Below are 21,426 nucleotides of genomic sequence, written 5' to 3'. Positions count from 1 at the left end.
ATAAAATTTTGAAAGATAATGTAAAAATTAATAGAATTGGAGATAGAATTATAACTCTAAAAATTATTGTTGATACTGAAAAGTTTAATATTATAAGTGTTTATGCTCCTCAAGTCGGTTTATACATAAGCTCAAAAAAAAATTTTGGAATAACCTAGATGAATTAATACAAATGACATATCTTGAAGAAAAAAATTTTATTGGACGAGATTGAAATGCACATGTTGATAGAGTGAAAGAAGATTTTAAAAATAGTCATGATAGCTGCGGTTTTAGAGTGACTAATAAGAAGGTAGAATCATATTAGATTTTGCTTGAACTTATGATTTTATTATTGCAAATATTTTATTTAAAAAAAGAGATAAACATATTATTACTTGTAAGAATGGATCTAATAAAACATAAATTTATTATTTTTTTATAAAAAAATGACCGTTCAAAATATAAAAATTATAAGGTCAATCCAAGTAAAAATTTAAGTACTCAAAATCGATTATTAGTTCTGAATTTTAAGATGAAGAGTTGTAAGTTAAAAGATATAATAAAACATTATCATAGAATTAGTTAAGGTCACCTAAAAGACAAAAAAAAATTACTTTTATGAGTAAACTTCAAAATTTTAAGATTTGAAATGTTCATAAAGAAATTAATTCTATGTGGGATAAAATAAAAACACTATTAAACAAGTGACTAAATAAGTACTTAGAGAACCAATAGAAAAAATTTTAATAAATAAAAATAATTGATGGTGGAAAATGTGGAAGAAAAGATAAAATATAAGCTGTTATAAAAAATGATTGAAATGTAAAAGCTTACAGAATTGCAAAAAATATAAGGTAACTCATAGGAAGTCTAAGAGATTAATTTACGAAACTAAAAATTCTGATTTTAATGATTTTTATAATATATTAAATGCTAAAGAGGGTGGACAATATATGTTTAAACTAGTAAAACAAAGAGAAAAAAATGTAAGGATTTAATTCAAGTAAAGTGTACTAAAGATGAAAATTAAAATATATTTTTTCTTAGAGGAATATATTAAATATAGGTGGGTGAGTTATTTTAATAAACTTTCTAATCAAATCTCTAAAAATACGATCGACCTTAGTGATTTTAATATCGTTAATAATAATAATAATAAAACTATTATTTTTATTATCGCGTTAATAATAATAATAATAAAACTATTATTTTTATTATCGCATTAGTAAAAAGGAAGTTAATGAGACTTTAAAGAAAATTAGGGTGAAAAATCGGTAAAACCTAATGATATCCCAATTGAAGTGTGAAAATATCTAGGAGATCTGGGAGTTTTTTGGCTTACTAAACTTTTTAAAATTATTTTAACAACTAAAAAGATGCATGAGAAGAGGAGGAAGTGAATTTTGGCCCCTATTTTTAAGAATAAAGATGATGCACAAGAGTGTGTAAATAATAGAGAAATTAAGTTAATGTGCCATATTTGAAAATTATGATAGGGTAATTAAGCATAAATTAAGACATGATTAAAAGATTTCTCATAATTAGTTTGGATTTATGTCATGCAAGTTTACTATAAAAGCTATACATTTATTGAGAGGTTTGATGAAGAAGTACAGAGAGAGTAAGGAGGATTTACATGACTTTTATTGATCCAAAAAAAGCTTAAGATAATTTTCCAAGAGAAATTCTTTGGAAAGTTCTAAAAAAAAAGGTGTTGATATGACTTATATTTAAGTCATTAAATATATGTTTTCTAGAGTCGTTACTTGTGTTCGAACAATATGAGGATTGACAAAGTATTTTCCCATTTCAGTTGGATTACATCAAAGATCGAATTTAAGCCCATATCTTTTTTCTTTAGTTATGGATGCTCTTACTGGACATTTGCAGGATGGTGTATCTTGGTGTATGTTTTTTGCTGATGATATCCTTATTGTGGATGAGACTAGAGAAAGAGTTTGACGAAAAACTTGAATTATGGAAGTCTACATTGGAGTCTAAAGGTATTTGTTTGAGTAGACCTAAAACTAAATACATTGAATGCCATTTTAGTAGTAATAGCTTAAGTAGAAGACTTGGAAAAGTATCTTGGTGTATGTTTTTTGCTGATGATATCCTTATTGTGGATGAGACTAGAGAAAGAGTTTGACAAAAAACTTGAATTATGGAAGTCTACATTGGAGTCTAAAGGTATTTGTTTGAGTAGACCTAAAACTAAATACATTGAATGCCATTTTAGTAGTAATAGCTTAAGTAGAAGACTTGTAAAAATATGTGATCAAATCATTAAAAGGTGTGAATGCTTTAGCTATCTTGGGTCTATTGTTCAAAGTGATGGTGACATAGATGGGGATGTCATTAGTAGAATTCAAGTTGGTTGGTTGGTTGAAGTGGAGGAATGCATCAGGCCTACTGTGTGATAGAAAAGCAATTCTTAGAAGAAAAAAATTATAAGATGGTGATTAGACCTATAATGCTTTATAGCGCAAAATGTTCGCCATAAAAGAGAAGCATAAACCAAAGTTAAGTGTTGCTGAGATGAGTATGCTTAGGTGGACGAGTAGCTTTACACTTAAAGATAAAATGCGGAACAAATCTATTCATAGAAGGGTTGGTGTAGCTCCAGTAGCATACAAGATTAGAGGGGGTAGTCTTAGATGGTTTGGTCACATTAAACATCAGTCATCTGATGATCTGGTCATGAGAGTAGATGTTTTAGATTCAATTTAAAATAAAGAAAGACAAAGGTAGACCTAAAAAGTCTCGGGCATAATGTATAAAAATGACCTTAATCTATTATAATTAAATGAAAATATGGACTCAATAGAACACACTGGAGAAAAAAGATTCATGTAGTCAACCCCACTTAGTGGGATAAAGGCTTGTTGTTGTTGTTGTATCATCCAACCTTACTAATAATCTTTCTTTTGACTTCCTATTCATTTACCGGTTTTGAACTGAATAAACTGGAGAATCATCTCGTTTCATTCTATTTGTGTTATTTATATTTTCTTGTATCTTTCATCTGCAATATTTTTTTTGTTCTGGAAATTACACCAACTTGGCATTATAATTTATCTAAATTATTTTAATAATATGTAATATGCAATTTTATTCTCAACAGAGATGAATTTGGGTGATACATTTCCTTTATTGATCAAATGATATAACTCCTCTAATCTGAACACATTACATGTGATATATAAATTGATTATAATAATAAGATTCACACTCTTCAGACCTTAAGCATCCACATGCATAAGTTAAAATAATCCAAAGATTTTGTTTTTCAATTTTTAATCAAGTAATTGATTGGAGAAAGTGACATTTCTTACATTTTAAGAGACTACTTATGATTTTGGAGATTGAGTTTGATTAAGAAACTTTAATTTCAGGATCATTATGGCTAATGATGGCTTGGAATGCATGTGAATTTTGTTTAGAGATAACTGATTGATTTTTAAAGATAATGAATCTTATTTACAATTAAGGAAAAAATATATTTTTTGTTGCAGATATATTAAAGATACCTAGAATATAATTCATCTCGTAGTTGACTCTTTTTCATTCTTTTTTTACTCCTTCCGAGATGAAGCAATATAATACTTACATGTCTTGTCATTAGTTTTGTTGCACAATCATATCAAAGTCTTAAGTGGATTTAAAGCTTAGCTTTAGAAAAATCATTTATTATAAACATAAATTTTTGCATTATTAGATATTATTATAACATTAATTAGTTGAATAAAGAGCATGCTATGAAAAATTCTATTAATTGTTGTTATATGTCTGAATACTTGAATATAATTTTACTATTCTTTCTATTTTGCTTATTCTTATTCTAGACCTTTTGGAAAAATCTTATGCTTGTCTACCGATATAGCTTATGTATGCTAAAATTCTAAATTAAACAATACACTAGATACTACTATTGTCTTAGTTTTTATCACTACTCATTCAAATACTTGAAATGTTGATACAAAAGATCGTATGGAAACTAAATTTTTTATTTTTATTTTAATTTCTATCACTATTAATGATTCAAAAACGGTAAATGAATGAGCCACCACAAGTTTAATTAAAGTGGCTATAAATTTACTTTAAATCAAGTTGTTTGCATCTTCTATAAATATTCTCATGTCACACATATTTTAATCAATTAATTAAACCTGAAATATTAGTTTAAAACAACAATAAGCTAAATAAAGTCCGTGAATTCTCATTCTCTTAAATCATAGCAACACAGCGAAAAGAAGATAATATGCATGACAGATTCCCTCCCTTTGGGCGGCAAGCTTTCTGAACCGAGAGGCCCCCTGGTTGGACTGGCCGGTCCAAACACCGCAGCAAACTGCGACATAATAAGCCCCGCGTTAGAAAATTTTTCGGATTTAGAGCTTGGTGGCCAACCCTATTCTCTTTGAATTCTTTTTGATAAAAACATTCATCAATTAGTTCAACTCTCTCTAATTTCTTATACCATATTCTTCCATCTTCAAAGCATCATTCATCAACATTTTTTCAAACTAGACAATCCTCAAAAGATACTAAAACTTCACTTGAAACCATTGGCCAAATTAGCCATCATCTTGACCACGGTCCTCCTACCTCCATACCATAACAAACCGTGAATCTCCACCATCTGCTCTACATCAAATCTCCACACAAACCTTCAACATTTCATAGCACCTTACACCTTTAAATCCCTCAAATACAAAAAATCTTCCAAGACTAATCAACTCTATCGAAATTACGCCACCTTGACCAAGCCTTGATTTTTCTCCATCTCTTGTTGCAACCACTCAAATTTTCATCAAAAAAACTCTAGATCAGATTTAAAAACATTAACCCAACACTTTAAAGTGGCTCTGTGCATTGAATCCTGCATCATAAGAAACACTAAATATAAATCTCCAAGGGAAGCACCAAGGTTAACCTTGACCTAAACATTTGGATGACCTGTTCTTTTCCATGAGTACTCAAAAAAACAATTATTTTAAAAAATCAAGACAGCCCTCTACATGCTTATCATTTCCACCACACCAAGTAAAAATCTTAAATAACACATTCCAAGTTTAAGCCCCAATATTTTGGATCCATCTTTTTTTTTTCACCTACCACTTCAACAAGGTATGTATCATTAGCTTTGAGAAAAACACCTAACACCAAAATCAACCTCCTTAATAAAACCAACACTGGCTACTGCCTCCTCATGTCACGACCAGACCTGGAGCATGAAATTTTCCAGGACGGGAATAAAAGTAGGTTGGTGATAATAAAAAAAATTATTTTTCATTTTTTATAATTGATATTTTATGATCCAAAAGTAAATGAAAGAGACACTACAAAAAAGAAATCAAATTAAAACAATTATAAATTTACCTTAGTTTAGATTGTCTGTCTTTATAAATATTTTCTTCTATTGCTCATCTTTTAATTAAATGGTTAGACCTGAAATGTTAATTTAAAATAAGATTGCGCAACAAAAATCAATGAATACTCAAACTCTTAAACTTTAATAATATGACGAATAAGAAAATCGAATGCATGTTAATCATCATTTAAGATATTTCAATATCAATATTTCTTTTTAATTACGCGTGCAGATATCATAACGTTCTCCTGCTAGTACCAAAAAGATGTTAACTCCATCATAGTCAATCAAGCAAATGCAAACATACTATATAGTCCATAGAATTCATATGCTCATCTCAAACAAATATATATATATATATATATATATATGCTACTAGGGTTTCCACTCATGGTGAACCCTAGCCCGAAACAGACTTCTACTTTCTTTCGCTCGTTTCGATCCTTTCTGTCTTTGTCAACTGCTGGAGAAGTAGCTTGCGTTGTGTCGGCGGCGGCGCCACGAGCTGCAGGTTCTCTCGAGCAGCTCGTCTGCTTTGTCAAGGCCGCTCAATTATTCCGCCACAATTTTTCTGCTCGACCTTTTGGAATGCTCGCGTACCATTCTGCTTGAGTATCGTTTTGTAGACAACTGTCGGTTGCTGCAGTGCTTATGTGAAGCACACTAATGGCCTCAGGGTCTTCCTACACTGTCGCCGTCGCCCGTGACAACCCCGCCAAATCCTCCTATACTACAGTGGTTCACAAACGCAACTGCCCTTTTCACCTCACAGATAATCTGATATTCCCGCAGATGTACCATGATTCTGTTGCAGGAAATGAAGATTGCAATCTCATTAAAAAAGTGGATAAGAAGGTGGGCAAACCAACAATATTCATCTCTAACGATGAAATTTCAACTCGTGCAGGAAAATACAAATTTACACTAGTTGGAAAGTTCCAATTATGTTGCCATAAGATGGAGATTATCAGGAAGATTTTTGAAGATTTCAAACTGGTTGGGGATTTGCAGATGGGTCATTTCGACGGAAGATGTTATGATACAATTGAGCATAGAAGAAGTTACACGAGAATATTCTCAAATAAATTTATCACAATCGAGGGCAAACATATGAAAATTGCTCAACTGGACCCCTAATTTTGATCCAAGTCAAGAACCCCCAATTGCGTCTATCTGGTTCTCATTACCTGAACCCAAGCTTCAATTCTTTGACTTACCTATCTTATATGCAATTGAGACTATTCTTGGAAGACTATTCTTGGAAAACCTTTTTGGAAAACCTTTACTAGTAGACTTATCTACAGTTCATTTCTCAAGGCCCTCTATTGCAAGGATTTTGATTGAAAGAGATATTACACTACCAGATGTAAAAGAAGTCTGGCTTGGCTCTGTTCTTAATACTGCAGACATTGCAATATGTTTGAACACCAACAGGAGAAATATTTCAGATAGCACCCACAGTTGAGAATCAATAGTCAAAAGCAGGAACATGCTATTAGTGTACCCCATGTGCCTGAACGCGCTCCCAGGAAACCTGATCTCAGGTAACCTGAGAAGGGAATCACCACAAGACAGGAGTTGGAGTTTTCCCCTGGGATCCCTTCTCCTGACCATACTACAATGAATAATGTTCGAGCAGAAAATCAGAATAGCCCCACCGCTCCTATTCAGGAAGCATCAGGTGCAGATGTGACAATTCACACTTTAAATACACTGGAACCTATCGTTGTGACAACAATTACCATTCCTTCTACTGCGATTCTAACATCTAATCAGACCGAGGATCATATGAGCCAATCTTCAGATAAAGAATGACAGGTTTGCACTTCTCGACGGAAGAAGGCTGGGGGCACACTCCAACTTGGAAACTTAGTGGATGATACTTTGGTTACTCCTGACAATGACACGACTCTTCAAATTTTGTTATTTGGCTCCGCTCTTAAAACTAGAGGAAGAGTTAGAACTAAACTGGCTCGTCCCTAGCTACCTATTTTCTGTATGTTTTAATTTTTTTTTTACATTTTTATTGAGTCTATCTGTATCTTTTTGTTGAGGAATTACTGTATGGGTATGGTGTCTCTATTGAGCCCTCTCATACAACCTTTATGTATCATTTATATATATATATTAATACATTATAATGATTATTGTTAATCATTTGACAATGTGACCAATAAGGAAAAGAGTATATAAATAAGAAATACAAGTGAATTTATAGGCTTCATTAACTACTAATGCAACTAGTTAGGAAGAAAACAAATATGTTATCATAGATAAAAAATAAAAGTGCTCACATTGAGCTCAAAGCATCTCTTTGTTTAAGTATTCTATCAACTTTTCTCCAATGAAACCTATAATAAAATGTGTAAGGAGTTGTTGTTAATTTATTATATGTTAATCTTACTATTAAAAAAGCAACTTGCTTTTATTTTATTTTAATGTAATATATAAAAAATCATTATTTTACTTTAAATCATATAATCTATTTCTTCAGATAATCTTATTATTTACTTACTATTAATTTGATATTAATTATCTTATCAAAATTTCATTATTATAATTCTCATTAATTTTTTAGAATTCTATCAATTAATTGCTAGCAATTTTTTGAATAATATGAAAATTAACCTTAAATAAATTTAATCATAATCTTAATAATCAAGTCATTAACAATTAAATCTTTTTTTCCCAAATAACACGTAATCAAACTTATAAATTTAATTATTATTATTATTCCCAATTAATATCAAATTGCCTCAAAGTATCTACTTAAAATTTTAATCAGCTTAAACTCGCTGCTCAATCTCGACCGCTCTCTAACTTTTAATTGGATTCTTTGCCTAATTTTAATCAATAATATTAAATCATAGAATTTAATATAACAAAAAAATATTTAATAAATTAAACAAAATAGTATATATATAAATAACATATAGGCCAATATTACCTCCGGCTTAGCCCCTTCACCTCCTTCCTCCACGTGCAAGGTCTGTGTGGCTACACACTAGGCTCACTCCACCTTCCACCTTTCTGTTTGATAAGACAGTGGCTCCCTTTCACCAATAGTCGCTCAGTTCGATTCAGATCCACGTGGGTTCCTCCCTTACCGCACACTAGACTTTATTTATCCTACTTCTTCTCCTCCTCTTCATGCAACATGTTCACAAGGCTCTCCATCTCCTTTTCTTCATTTGCTCGCACACACTTCTTCCTCTCTTTATTCTTCCTTCGCTCGGCTCCTCTTCCTTTCAGTTTTGTTAGGGTTCGACCCTCCAACACGAGAATCTGCTCGGTCTCCTTTCTTCGGCTTTGACACCGCTCGATTGTCCCACGAAAGGCTCATCTCACCTTCTCCTCTTTCACACAATACACACACAACACTCGAAGGCTTCATCCCTGTGGTGACTTTAATTCTTCACATTGTGGCTTATAATCCTTCTCGTATAAAAAGTCATCTCTTGCCCTAGATGCATGTGAGTTTCTTCCGCCTCTTCATTCTCCTTTGTTTCACTCTCTATTTCTCTCGTCCTTTCTATCGCTCTTTGCCTCTTGGTCCTTTCCCAATTCAAACAGGATGTCTAATACTTGAGAAGAAATCGTCAAGATGATAATTGGTTCTAACCGACACAGATTTAAATTCCTTTATTTAATTATTTTATTTTAATATTATTGCTTTTATTATTATAATAATTTACCCTAAAAAAAATTTTGTCCTCGAAATTTACATAAATTGCCTTGTTTAAAATTAAGATAGATTATTACAATTTTTTAAAATTCATATTAGAGTTTTACGTTTATTATCCTATTGACTCTTCAATAAGCTTCATATTACTTAAGCTAAACATTTGTTTTGATAGAACTTTTATTATGACCCAGTTCGATGCTTGAAATTTTTCAAAACAGAAACAACCAGTGGACAATGATAATAAATAAAATTTATTTTCATTTTATATAGCTGACGTTTAATGATCCAAATGTAAAAGAAAGAGTCATTACACAAAAGAAATTGAATTGGAGTAATTAAAAATTTACCCTAGTTCAAACTTTTTATGTATTCTATAAATATTTCTTCTTCTATTGCTCATTTTTAATCGAATTGATTATGCCTGAAATATTAGTTTAAAATAACAGTGAGCTACAAAAGTCAGTAGGTACTCAAATTCCTAAACTACAGCAACATGACAAATAAGAAAATAATATAAATGCTATTCGATCAAAGTTAAATCAATTTAGAACAAGTAACAGTTTGCTAATAAAATATGACAATTGAATAAGTTGCATAATATTCTATTATAATATATTATATCATTTTCTAATCTATAACATTTTATTTATACAATTATCACAGCAACACTGTTTAAAAACTGTACAATTTGAGATACTTCAATATCAATAAATTTCTTCATTTACGTGCACAAATATCTTAGCGTTCTCGTACTTGTATAGTGCATCTCATTCATATGCTCATCATAATCATGCAAATGCAAGCATATAATGCACATGCAAGCATATAATATATAGTTCATATCATTCATATGTTCATCTCAATCAATTCTATAAATATATCATTAAATTTATGATTGATAATAATTATTGTTAATCATTCATGAAAATGCGACCAATAAGAAAAAGAACATATAAAACAAAAAAAAAAACTATGCAAGTGGATTTTCAGGTATCTGTAACTACCAATAAAACTGGTTGAAAAACAAAATAAAAATCCTATCATAGATAAAAAATAAGTGTACTCACATTGAGCTCAGTGATCTCTTTGCTCAAGTGTTACATTAACTTTACTCCAATGAAAACCTATAATAGAATGTGCAAAAAATTATTGTTAATTTATTATATCTAATTTTACTATTAAAAAATGTCATTATTTTACCTTTAATGTGTTATATAAAAAAATCACAATTTTATTTTAAATCATACAATCTATTTCTTCAAACAATCTTATTATTTATCTACTATTAATATGATATTAATTATCTTATCATAATTTCATTATAATGATTCTCATTAATATTTAGAATTCTATCAATTTAATTGTTAACAGATTTCTAAATATTATGAAAATTGACCTTAAATAAATTTAGGGGCATTTACATACATAGCACCTAATTCTTATGGATTTACCCATCTCACACAAAAACTTTCATATTTACAAGCACCATATAAAAAAAACACTTATTATCACTTTTTAATTGTCAAATTCATCTTCTAATCTATAAATGCTATGTGTGAAATGAAATTTTAGGCGTGAGATGTAAATGCATAAGAATTGTGTGGTGTGTATGTAACTTTCACATAAATTTATTCATAATCTTAACCATTAAGTCATTAACATTTAACTCTATTTCCTAATTAATACATAATCTAATTTATAAATTCAATTATTATTATTATTATTATTATTCTTAATTTATATCAAATTGCCTTAAAAGTATCTATTTAAAACTTTAACCAGCTCAAACTAATCGCTCGATCTCGGTCACTCCCAAGCTTTTAATTTGATTGTTTGCCCAATTTTAATCAATAATATTAATTTATAAAACTTAAAATAATTGAATAATTGTTAATAAATTAAACAAAATAACCTATATAAATAGCATATAAGCTAACATTACCTTCAACTTAGCCCCTTCACCTCCTTCCTCCCCGTGCAAGGTCTGCTTGCCTGCACACTAGGCTCATTCCTCCCTTCCACTTTTCTATTTGATAAGGCACGAGTACCCTATCACCCGAAGTTGCTCGATTCGGTTTAGATCCATGCAGGTTCGTCCTTGACGGGATTTCGATTCCGGCTGCCGACAGCTTCTTACGGGCGACCCCCAAACCTTAACTTTTTCCCATTTTAAGCGCCGACAACCCTATCACCCGAAGTTGCTCGGTTCGGTTTAGATCCATGCAGGTTCGTCCTCTTCCGCACACTAGGTTTCATTCACCCCACTTGCTCTCCTCTTCTTCGCACAACACAAGGCTTTGAACGTGCTCGCAAGGCTCTCATCATTCTTTTCTTCCGTTGCTCTCAGGAATACACAAGCACTTCTTCTCTTTCTTCTTCCTTCACTCGGCTAGGGCACGACTCCTCTTCCCTTTAGTTTGATTAGGGTTCAAGCCTCCAGCATGAGAGTCCACTCGGCCTCCTTCCTTCGACATTGAGAACTCTTAACTTTGTCCCATGAAAGGCCCGTCTTACTTTCTTCTCCTTCACACAAAATGCACGCAGTGCTCAAAGGCTTCGTCCTTGAAGTGACATTGATATTGGTGCTTCACGTCGTGGCTTCAAATCCTTCAGTAAAAAGCATTAGCTTCTTGTCCTAGATGACATGAGTTCTTTCACTTCTTCCTTCTTCTCTATTTAACTCTTTCTATTTCTCAGGATTCTTCTCTCGCTCTCTGTCTCTTCTTCCCTTCCCAATTTGAACTAGATGCCTAATACTTGAGAAAAAACAATCAAGATGACGATTGGTTTGAACCGACATAGATTTAAATTATTTATTTATTTATTTTATTTTATTTTATTTTATTATAGGTTATTACACCTCAAAAGTTTTCAAACTCCTATGAGTCCACTAAAGACTATCAAAGCTATGGCTTCTTCAGTATTCAAGACACTAGAAGACAACAATATGATGCAATTTGCCACATCAGCATGTAACATGAGAGATATTCTAAAGTCATGCGTTCAACTTCTTGTTTATAGCCTATTTATAATTGAACAAAGGAAATGATTTTAGACCCATTTGTTCAATTATAAAAAACAAATTTGAAGTGACCACAGGTTCCATCTTAACAAATCTTATCCAGATTTAAAAGGCTTGAAAATCTAGTAACAAAATTTGAGAAGAAAGTTCAATGAGATCTATTAGCTTTTTAGGTTAAAGCCTTGACAAAATTTCAAATAGGCCCAGACTTGTTATGGAATGAATTGTATGCGTGCTCATTAATCTGATGACAATTTAACATTCCTAGTTCCTAATGCAATTCTAGATACCAAAATTGTCTCCACTACTAATGGTTAATTTTTTATACATTTTGTACATTAGCATGGCAAACCTTTATGTGATAATTTATGGATAACATTGCAGGAAGCACAACAGTTATTTCCTGATTTGTTACATGGGTATCAAATGCTAATTTTGACAAATTAATTTTTTTTCAAGTTGGACAAATATGTTGAAGATCTAAGCGTCTATGCTCTCTGGAATGTAAGCATATGCTTAGAGAGAAGATTAGCAAATTGCTAATTTGTTTTTTTGAAATTTTGCAGTTGTCTATTTCATAGTTTTGACTTTATTATAGGTATATTTGTTTAAACATACCTAAGAATGGGATGTCTTATATATTATTTCAATTCATTACTTTCGTTCTGTTTACTTGGGTTTGATGTAGTTGTCCAAATTTTTTTTCTTAGTTCAATTGGTTGCTAGTTATCAGTTCTTAAAGTTTTGTTCCATTAGCTACTCAACTCATATGATTCCAACTATTTTCCTAATCACATGATCTACCTATTCTTATGTCAATCTTTTGCTGCTATTTGCCTAAATAGCCTGTGCTTTTTCTCTGCCACTACTCACCTTAGCTGCTCTCTTTTAATAGGATGGACTTATTATGTTGTTTCTTGGTCATAGGATTTCAGTAATTGAAGATCCAAATTTTATGCTCTGAGAAAAATTCCAAAGACCACTGATCCTAGGGATTTTCTATGTTTCTGAATTGCATAAACAAAGGCATTTAATAAGAGCATTTGCTCAATGAAATTTAAATTTCTTCTCAATTTTTCTCTGCTTGCTTGTAATTTGATAGATTCTGAGTAGTCTAAGAGAGGCTAAAAATTTTCAAGAGAAGCAATCTCCTAATAGAAAGTAAGGCTTATATTTGTATGTTTGCGTCTCATACCTTGTTCTCCTGTCATCTACATAATTCAATATTAATTTGCAATTTTTTTTAGTCGTAACTGTCGCAACTGATTTTATTATCGGTACATAAATATTAAATGAGATGTGTTTCTTCTATATTTTTAATTTCCTAACTGATGTTTTTTATTTAAGCAATAATAAATTTATTATTTGAAGTAGATTTCACCAATTTTATAGTTTATGCTACAATAAGTTGTGTTTGTTGAAAGTGATAGTCTTTGAAACGACAAACTTTAAATCTTATCTATCTGATTTTCATTTATTGTATCATTTAGTTGTATTAGAAATCCTATACCCTAAGATGTCCACTACATCACCAGCCATCAACAAGAAAATGTGACGACCGCCTTGATGAAAGCAGCAGCAACGACCGCCACTCCTCAATAGTTAAAATCCTCCTTCACAACCACCGTCAACTTATCAAAGCTTATTCGATGCTTTCCTCAACTTCCAAGGGACAACAAGACAATCCAAAAAGCCAAGCAATTCATATCCTATGCATGTAAACTTTGAGATATCTTTCGAAGTCATGCGCACAGCTTCTTGTTTTTGAAATTTGGAATTATTTTAGAAACAAATCCTCTTAGATTTGTTTTCAGAGTTTTAATGTAATTTTAGATTTGATCTTAACTAAAATATTTTACATTTGGCTTAAAAATCTAGAAAGAAAATTTGTCAAGGAATTGAAAATAGAAAAACCACACTCTAGATCCTTGATTAGGCAATTTAGGATCCACATCCTAACACGTGAAATCTTTTGAGCCAGCTATTAAATTGGCTTAGTAGAAAAGAAAGTTTACAAATCTCCAGAAGGGTAAACAATGATTGCACAAATGCTATCACTAACCTAAATTTTTTTTAAGGAATTTGATGTTTAAGAATTCCTAATTGATTATGGAATTAGATTCACAAGTTAACAATAATAGCTCGATCATTGACAAAATTTTTGTATACATGGACCAACGAGACCCGAGTGAAATTTTTTTATCAAATCAATTCATATGAAATGGTATCATACAAGGGACAAAAAAAACTACCATACCACTCATAATTGGTGCTGCATTTAAGTCAGATCAATCAGTTTGACAGTGTACTTTATGTTCAGCATGACTGGATTGTTTTTTGTCAATGAAGATGGAATAAAACTAAGTGATGTCATAGCAAGTCAATAATGGACTACTTGCAACATAGTGATTTGCTTGTATGAAAGTATGAGTCTAGGAATTAAACGGTCATCATAAATTTACAAACAAAGCATCACTTTGACAGCATGAATCATCCATCAACTCAAACTGACCAAATTTAAATGTAGATTGATCGCTGGAATGTCATGTAAAACTAAGAAACTAATTCCATTTTTCGTTATTAAGAACATAATTCTTCTAGTTGTGTCAGAGTTAATTTAAGAATATGCAAATTTAGATTTTAGGTTGAAGAAATTGTGTGAAAAAGGTGACCATTCTTTGTTTCTTTCTTGATGACTCCTTTTTCCTGCACTAGTAATGCTAGGTTAGAAATAGTAATGTCAAAATCTTACTTCCACCATAGGAGCCACCAAACAGAACAACTGGGCTGTCTTCAGCTGACAAATTTCGCTTCAAATCAATGATCAACGTAGCAAAATCGGCAATTGCTTGCTCAGTCGTAAGGTATGACAAAGACTTGGCATCCTTGTATGCTTCCTCTCTGCTGCCGAAGGGCATAGACTCCCCATAATAACGATGCTACCAACCAAAATATGATTAAAGTATTAGAGAATTAAAAACGTTATTTTAAGTTATAAATTTTGAAAATAAACAAGGAAGGTATCTTGTACAATTCAAAATAGGGAGCTACAAAGAGTTATTGCCCTGCTATAATTCCCAAAATTTAGTTTTCCCAACCTCAAGATTGATTAAAAATTTCCAACTTAATGTAGCAAATAATCCATCAAATTAGCATAAGTGACAATTAAGCAATTGAAATTCTAACTATGAAGCAGGTAATCAAAATGATGTTAAATCCTCTATTCTACGGTCCAAGCCAAGTCTGCAAGAGGCACCATTAATCATCCCAATCTCTTCAAAAGCAGCCACAAATAATCTAATGTAACAGTCGCGGTGGTTACGTATCCTTAGTCTGTCATGCAATTTGTATACAGAATCAAATATTCTACATAGTCTGTCATGCAATTTGTATACAGAATCAAATATTCGACATACAAACTAAAGCAAGCATTCAGAAGCAGTGAAGATATCCATCCATTTTTAAGTTTGGGTATTCTCATCATTTTTATGGTGCCTCAATTTGGCTGTAAGTAGGATTTAACTCAAGTATATTTTAGTAGATCCTGTATATCTAGATTTAATAAATCATATGTTGGTTAAAAGAAATTTTTTTTTAATATAATAGGTGTTAAATCCAAAAAAACTGTTCGGTTACTCATTTCAATTTTAAGGATTCATGTGATTGTGATATTTTGTTCGCTTATTTAGCTTACATCACATTTAATTACACTATAATTAGCATAAGTAAATATTTTCATTAAGCATTAATTAGTAATTTAATGACAAATTAAATAACAACTTCTATTTAGATAAAATTAAATTATAAATTAAAAATGATACGATTTACGGAAGTTAATATACTTTTAACTAATAAAAAATATTTATTAAAAATTAAATTATTTTTAAATTGACACATTATAGATGTCTATGTGTGCATGTGTGTTAATTAAATTAGAATGCGTGGAAATTAATATCAGAATTATTCTTTAATTAGAAGTTAACAAAAGTAATTAAATATAAATTTTGTAAAAACTAATATATTAATTATTAAAATTAATTTAATGATAAATTAACATATCTTATTTAATTAATTTTGTGTAATGTTAATAATTTTCAAATAAAAAACTCACATGTTTTTCCGCCAAATCTCCAATCCCCTAAATTCTCAAAACCCTCAATAACAAACAATGAAATGAAAAAGTTGCAATGTCGGAGAAGAAGGCGTCAATGGCACCAATGGAATGTGAAGAAGAACAAGAATTTGTGAAATAAAATCAATCCAATACCAAGATTTGCTAAATCAAAGATATAGGGGCATGACACAAAACAACAAAGAAAAGAAATTCAAGATTCCATATGATGTAAAATTGACATTTTCCCATTTCAACAAAATTATAATTAAATCTTGTTCGATTCCATATGATGTAAAATTGACATTTTCCCATTTTAACAAAATTATAATTAAATCTTGTTCAAATCTTGTTCAAACCTTGCTCCTAATCCCGCCTAATGGTCAAAATATATATTTTAAACCCTATAGAATCTTAAATCTCATTTTATCTCTATTGGGGCCTAAATCTTGGATTTACTAAAATCAAGAATCTAGCAAATTCAGGGTATTTAGCAAAAAGGAAAGGTGCAAACAAGGTAGAAAGATGAGGCAACTCATAGATGATTTTGCCTAAAAGCACCCATCAAAAATTCCATGCTCCTTGTCCTCAAGGTTTCAGGCAGGTTCAGAAGTGGAAAGCAAATGAAGGTTTCGAACAAAAACTCTGACAAAGAGCCCCTCTTCTTTGTCATGACCCCATCATGATTCCATCGTGATCTGTCGATACATTCCTTGCACACTCCCATTCTCTTTGTCGGAGTGATTTTCAAGAATTTGGGGGAGAAATATGAGTTTAATTAAAGCATGTGCTACGAGTGACACCTCGAATTGAGATGCCAGTTGGTTCTTCAGAATTGATAGTTCATATAAGTAAAAGGGTGTCAGCTAGTATGGCGCATAGGTCATTACCCTCTACTCTGTTAGAGGAAGATGAAACTTATTTCCTGATAGTAAAGATTATTCCCCCACCAATCAATATAAAAGGAGACAATTCATCGCGAAGAGGAAGTCATAGAATGTATTCTTTAGAGAGATTACGGAAGTTGAAGCTCCAAATAAATTCATGATTCCAATCTCGAATGCTACAAAGGAAATCTAACCTTACAGACCATGTAGCTTCATCCGGATAAGTAGCTTTTTTGTTAAAAATAAATGACACGTTGAAGTGTCGTATCATTTCATGACTTTTAAAGAATTGGACCTCCAGTGGTTCACTCATTTGGATCAAGAAGTGATCACCTCCAATGTCGAGTTCAAGTACATCTTTATCTTGCAATTCGCCAACACACATGCCATAAAAGAATTCACAAGTTCTTCTACAAATGTGCTAGGAACCAGTTTTTACACATTTCAAGAAGGAGAAGATGGATGTGAAAGATCTTGAGCCATTGTTGCTAATGTGGCCTATAGCCTAAGAGAAAGTTCATTCTATATGCCCATAGGCTACACCGTCCAAGCATCCCTATGAGTTGTTAAAATTGGCTAGCAATCATATTTCTACCGAGGAGTACAATTTTTTGCTAAATACCTTAGAATTGAAGAGAACGGAGTAACATCATCCACAAGGAGGTTATCATCGAGCCCCAAACAAGAAAGTTGTCCCATAGAGCGTGGGTTTAGAAAAAAGAGTTTTGATAAAAGCCAAATTCTTCCTTTTGAGGGGCGAGAGCATTTTGAAATTGAGACATGGTGACAGCCAAGTAGAGAGAAGTTTACCACACCTCATTTGTTGTGACTCTATTGCAAGCCACCGTGATTGAGTTAGTTAAAGCCATTCATGATAAGTATTTTTGGAAGCTGGCACCAATAAAAGCTAGTAGTCACCTGTGTGACATAAAGGAATACTATGCTTATAATTGAGACTATGAGCACAAGACCAAAGAGTTTTGACATCTTAGAAACTTCATCAAAGAACTTGGCTAGGCTAAAAAGTTTAAGTTTGTCGGGCCACAAGCGAACACCGTGTGACAGGGGAAATTAATGGTTGAAGAAACCAAGAATGAGTTCATGCCTTCTCTAACTATTCATATCGCCGGGGTTGTCCCTGTCATACACGGAGGAGCTTTTCCAGAAGCTTCTCTTCGGTCATATGACTTCAGTAAGGAGAGATAAACTTAGCTAGTTCTTCTCAATCACCAGTGTTCAACCTACTACCGATCACATTTACTCAAGCAGACTTCCCCGTTAATGGGAAAAATTTGTACAGTAATACAATTGTTGTCACAGTGTTAATCAGAAACATTAGAGTTCGAGAATGTATTAATAAACACTAAGAGTTTTGTAAACATCCTCTTTAGAAGTGGCTATATGAAAACAAATATATGGTATTCTCATTTTGTCAACATCAGAGGCATTTTTCACTTTTTCTGGAGAGCAAGAAAAAACTTTAGAAGTTATCACCCTAAAAATTACCTAGGGTGAAGGAATAAAACAATTCATGGCCATGTCCATTCTTGTCATGATAGACATGTCAATAATTTACAATGCCATACTTGGTCGACTGTTATTAAATATTTTTTGAGTTGTTTTCTCCAAGTCCTTGTGAAGTTTTCCAAGGGCGGACAGGAAATGACAACTAACAGAAATTTTTTATAGTTGAGAGCCTATTATTTGAAGGCCATAGAAAATGTGCCTAGAAAAGTCGCCAACTCAGCATGCAGAGAAGCAGTGGATTCGAAATTGCTGAAGCTCTTGAGGATCACCATTTAAGAAGTTGTGTCAAGCAGAACATTTCGATTGAGTATGGCTTTTGATTCTGAGTGGAAAAAAAAATTAATATCCACTTTCGTGAGTATTATAATGTACTTGCCTCATCAACAAACAAGGTACTAGGAGAAAGTTTTGATGTAGCCAATCATAAGTTGAACATCGGCCTGAGAGATTGTGGGAAAATTAGACAAGTCGGTTTTGATGTAGCCAATCATAAGTTGAACATCGGCCCGAGAGATTGTCGATTAAGGGGAAAATTAGACAAGTCACTACTATATTGGCAGATTGTTTTGCCAGGAAATGCAAAAGTTGCTCGAGGCAGGTTACAATTGAGAAGTAAAATATCCATACTGGGTTACTTATGTAGCTATGTGCAAAAATCAAATTACAAAAGACAGGTGTAGATTTTACTAACTTGAACTCAGCCTGCCCAATTGATAGTTATCCATTGCCAAAAATCGATGCTCAATTTGACATTGCACTCTGCATTTCCAAACTTTGGTCAGTCACAATCAGCCACTTATCCTTACATGTGGCAAAACAGTACCTACTCTTCCAGTTTTGAATTTGTTCTCAAATCCTAACATCCGAATTCTAATTCCAAAAAGTTGCACAAATCCATCTTTATATGCTAATATGGTAAATAAATGGTGAAACAAAGTTATCGACCATGATAACCTGTTTTACTTCATATACAGAACAACTAGATGTGGGCAAAAGAGCGGCATTTGTGCCTAGATCACTTTGTAAAAGTTGAAGGTATCAACCAACTCTTAGTGGATTTTGGAGCCATAATTTAAAGAATCTTGGCAACAGCACAATTCTCTCTCATTCAATATGATTGGAACCTCAACTCTTCACAGTTCTCAAATGAATAGAGTCATTAAATGCACACTTGAGCTGCAATAGGTTTAGATTTGTGGTTTCCTTCTTTGACTGCGTAGTAAATGAACACCTTGAGAAATGTGGCTTTTGTTGTAACATACAAGCCCCATCTCAATCAAAAAGAAAGGAAAAAGATGAAAAAGACAAAGAAGAATAGAAGATAGGGTTCTGAAACTCTCAGATTTTTAAGGAATTTTTGAAAGTGTAAGGTTCTATATCTTCACAATAAGGCTCTATTTATAGACATCTCACAGCAGAATTCCAACATAATAGGCAAATAAAACAAATAAAAAACCGTTCCAAATTAAATTCGCATCTTTATAAATATCAAAATTTTGTACCATGAATGCTAATTATGGCACGCTAAGGAATCAAATTCAGCATTTATTATAGAATCAAACAATTCTATCATAATCTATTGTGCCAAGCTAAAAATAACAAGTCGAATTACATATGATAATTTTCAATTGACCCCTTATATAAAAAAGCAGAGAAAAACCATAGGTATGGATTAGCAATTGCTTCAACAAAGATCTTCTCGCTTTTAACAAGGCACTTCATCATGAATTTGCCACCAACCATAGACTAATCCGACCAACTTAATTCTAAGTAATTTTGGTAGGCGATTAACAGCATACTCATCTCAAAAACTTCCTTTTGGATAGTTTCAATCGCCCTAGTGAAAGAATTCTTTAATTCAAACATCTGACCCAAGAACTCTACCTAGTCGACTGAGAGATTTGACTTCAAACTATCTAACTCTCTGTTAATAAGTCATAACTTTTCTTCAAAAGTGTAACGTCAAAAGTCACCTCTGGAGTAGTAGAAGTCACCGTACACCTTTCCTAAGGAGGTATCTTAGCATTGAAGTCGGAACCTTTATAGTAGCAGCAACATGAGTTGTCACCGGAATTGTCAAACTCTTTTCCGTGAAGACATGAATACATTCACTAAAAGAGCATCCATAAATGGGAAAAAATTATTCAAGACTTCGGTTGGATCATACGCAAAAGCACATTTCAAAGTTTAAATCCAAATAGAAGAATTTATACCCTTGATGGGTGAATCCTCAACTTCAACTCTCTATGCATCCCAGCATTCCAATGCTCGGAATGTGACGGGATAAGCTTTTCTGGAACAACTTTCTTGGCTTAAGAAGCAGACTCAACTTTTGAAAAAGCCACTTCAACATTAGCTTGAACAATATCTGAACAAATATGTTGATCAACAAAATACTCATCATCCAACAGTTCCCTTAAAGTGAACATTGTAAAATTTATTCACTTTTATATAATAATTCCAATTAAAAATAATAATCATAGTCGGAAAAGCAAAACTCTCCTTGTTCCAAATTTTATATGTAAAGGGAATGACAAAGTGCTCAACCATTTGATCCAGTTTGTAATCCGAATGTTCTCCTTTCAATTTTTGCCTTCTTTTTTCTTTCTTTACCATGAACTCCCATTTCTTCTGCTTACCAAATAATGTGAAAAGAAATTTTTATCAAAGAATATCAATCTCATCTGATAAAAAATGATGAATTCAACGACCCATTATAGAAAAGAACAATATTTTATTTCAATCATTTATTAACAATTAATGTACATTTAACCATTTTACTCTTTTCACAATAAACATACAAGATATATGAGAATCTAGAAATTAAACATGTTTAGC

General features: G+C 32.0%; 1 protein-coding gene across 1 annotated transcript in view; it reads right to left on the bottom strand.

Moving 5' to 3' along the window:
• The window catches only part of LOC110037401 (lysosomal Pro-X carboxypeptidase), a 47,302-nt gene that overhangs the window by 12,633 nt on the left and 13,243 nt on the right, over positions 1 to 21,426 (bottom strand). The window contains exon 2 of the mRNA XM_020742041.1: positions 14,816 to 15,002. Coding sequence (XP_020597700.1) covers positions 14,816 to 15,002 — 187 coding nt within the window. The remainder of the gene's footprint in view (positions 1 to 14,815; positions 15,003 to 21,426) is intronic.

This window comes from Phalaenopsis equestris, unplaced genomic scaffold (assembly GCF_001263595.1).
Source record: "Phalaenopsis equestris unplaced genomic scaffold, ASM126359v1 Scaffold219149, whole genome shotgun sequence".
Lineage (NCBI taxonomy): Eukaryota > Viridiplantae > Streptophyta > Magnoliopsida > Asparagales > Orchidaceae > Phalaenopsis > Phalaenopsis equestris.
The sequence above is the reverse complement of the archived record's forward strand: the minus strand, read 5'-3'. Positions and strand labels throughout refer to the sequence as shown.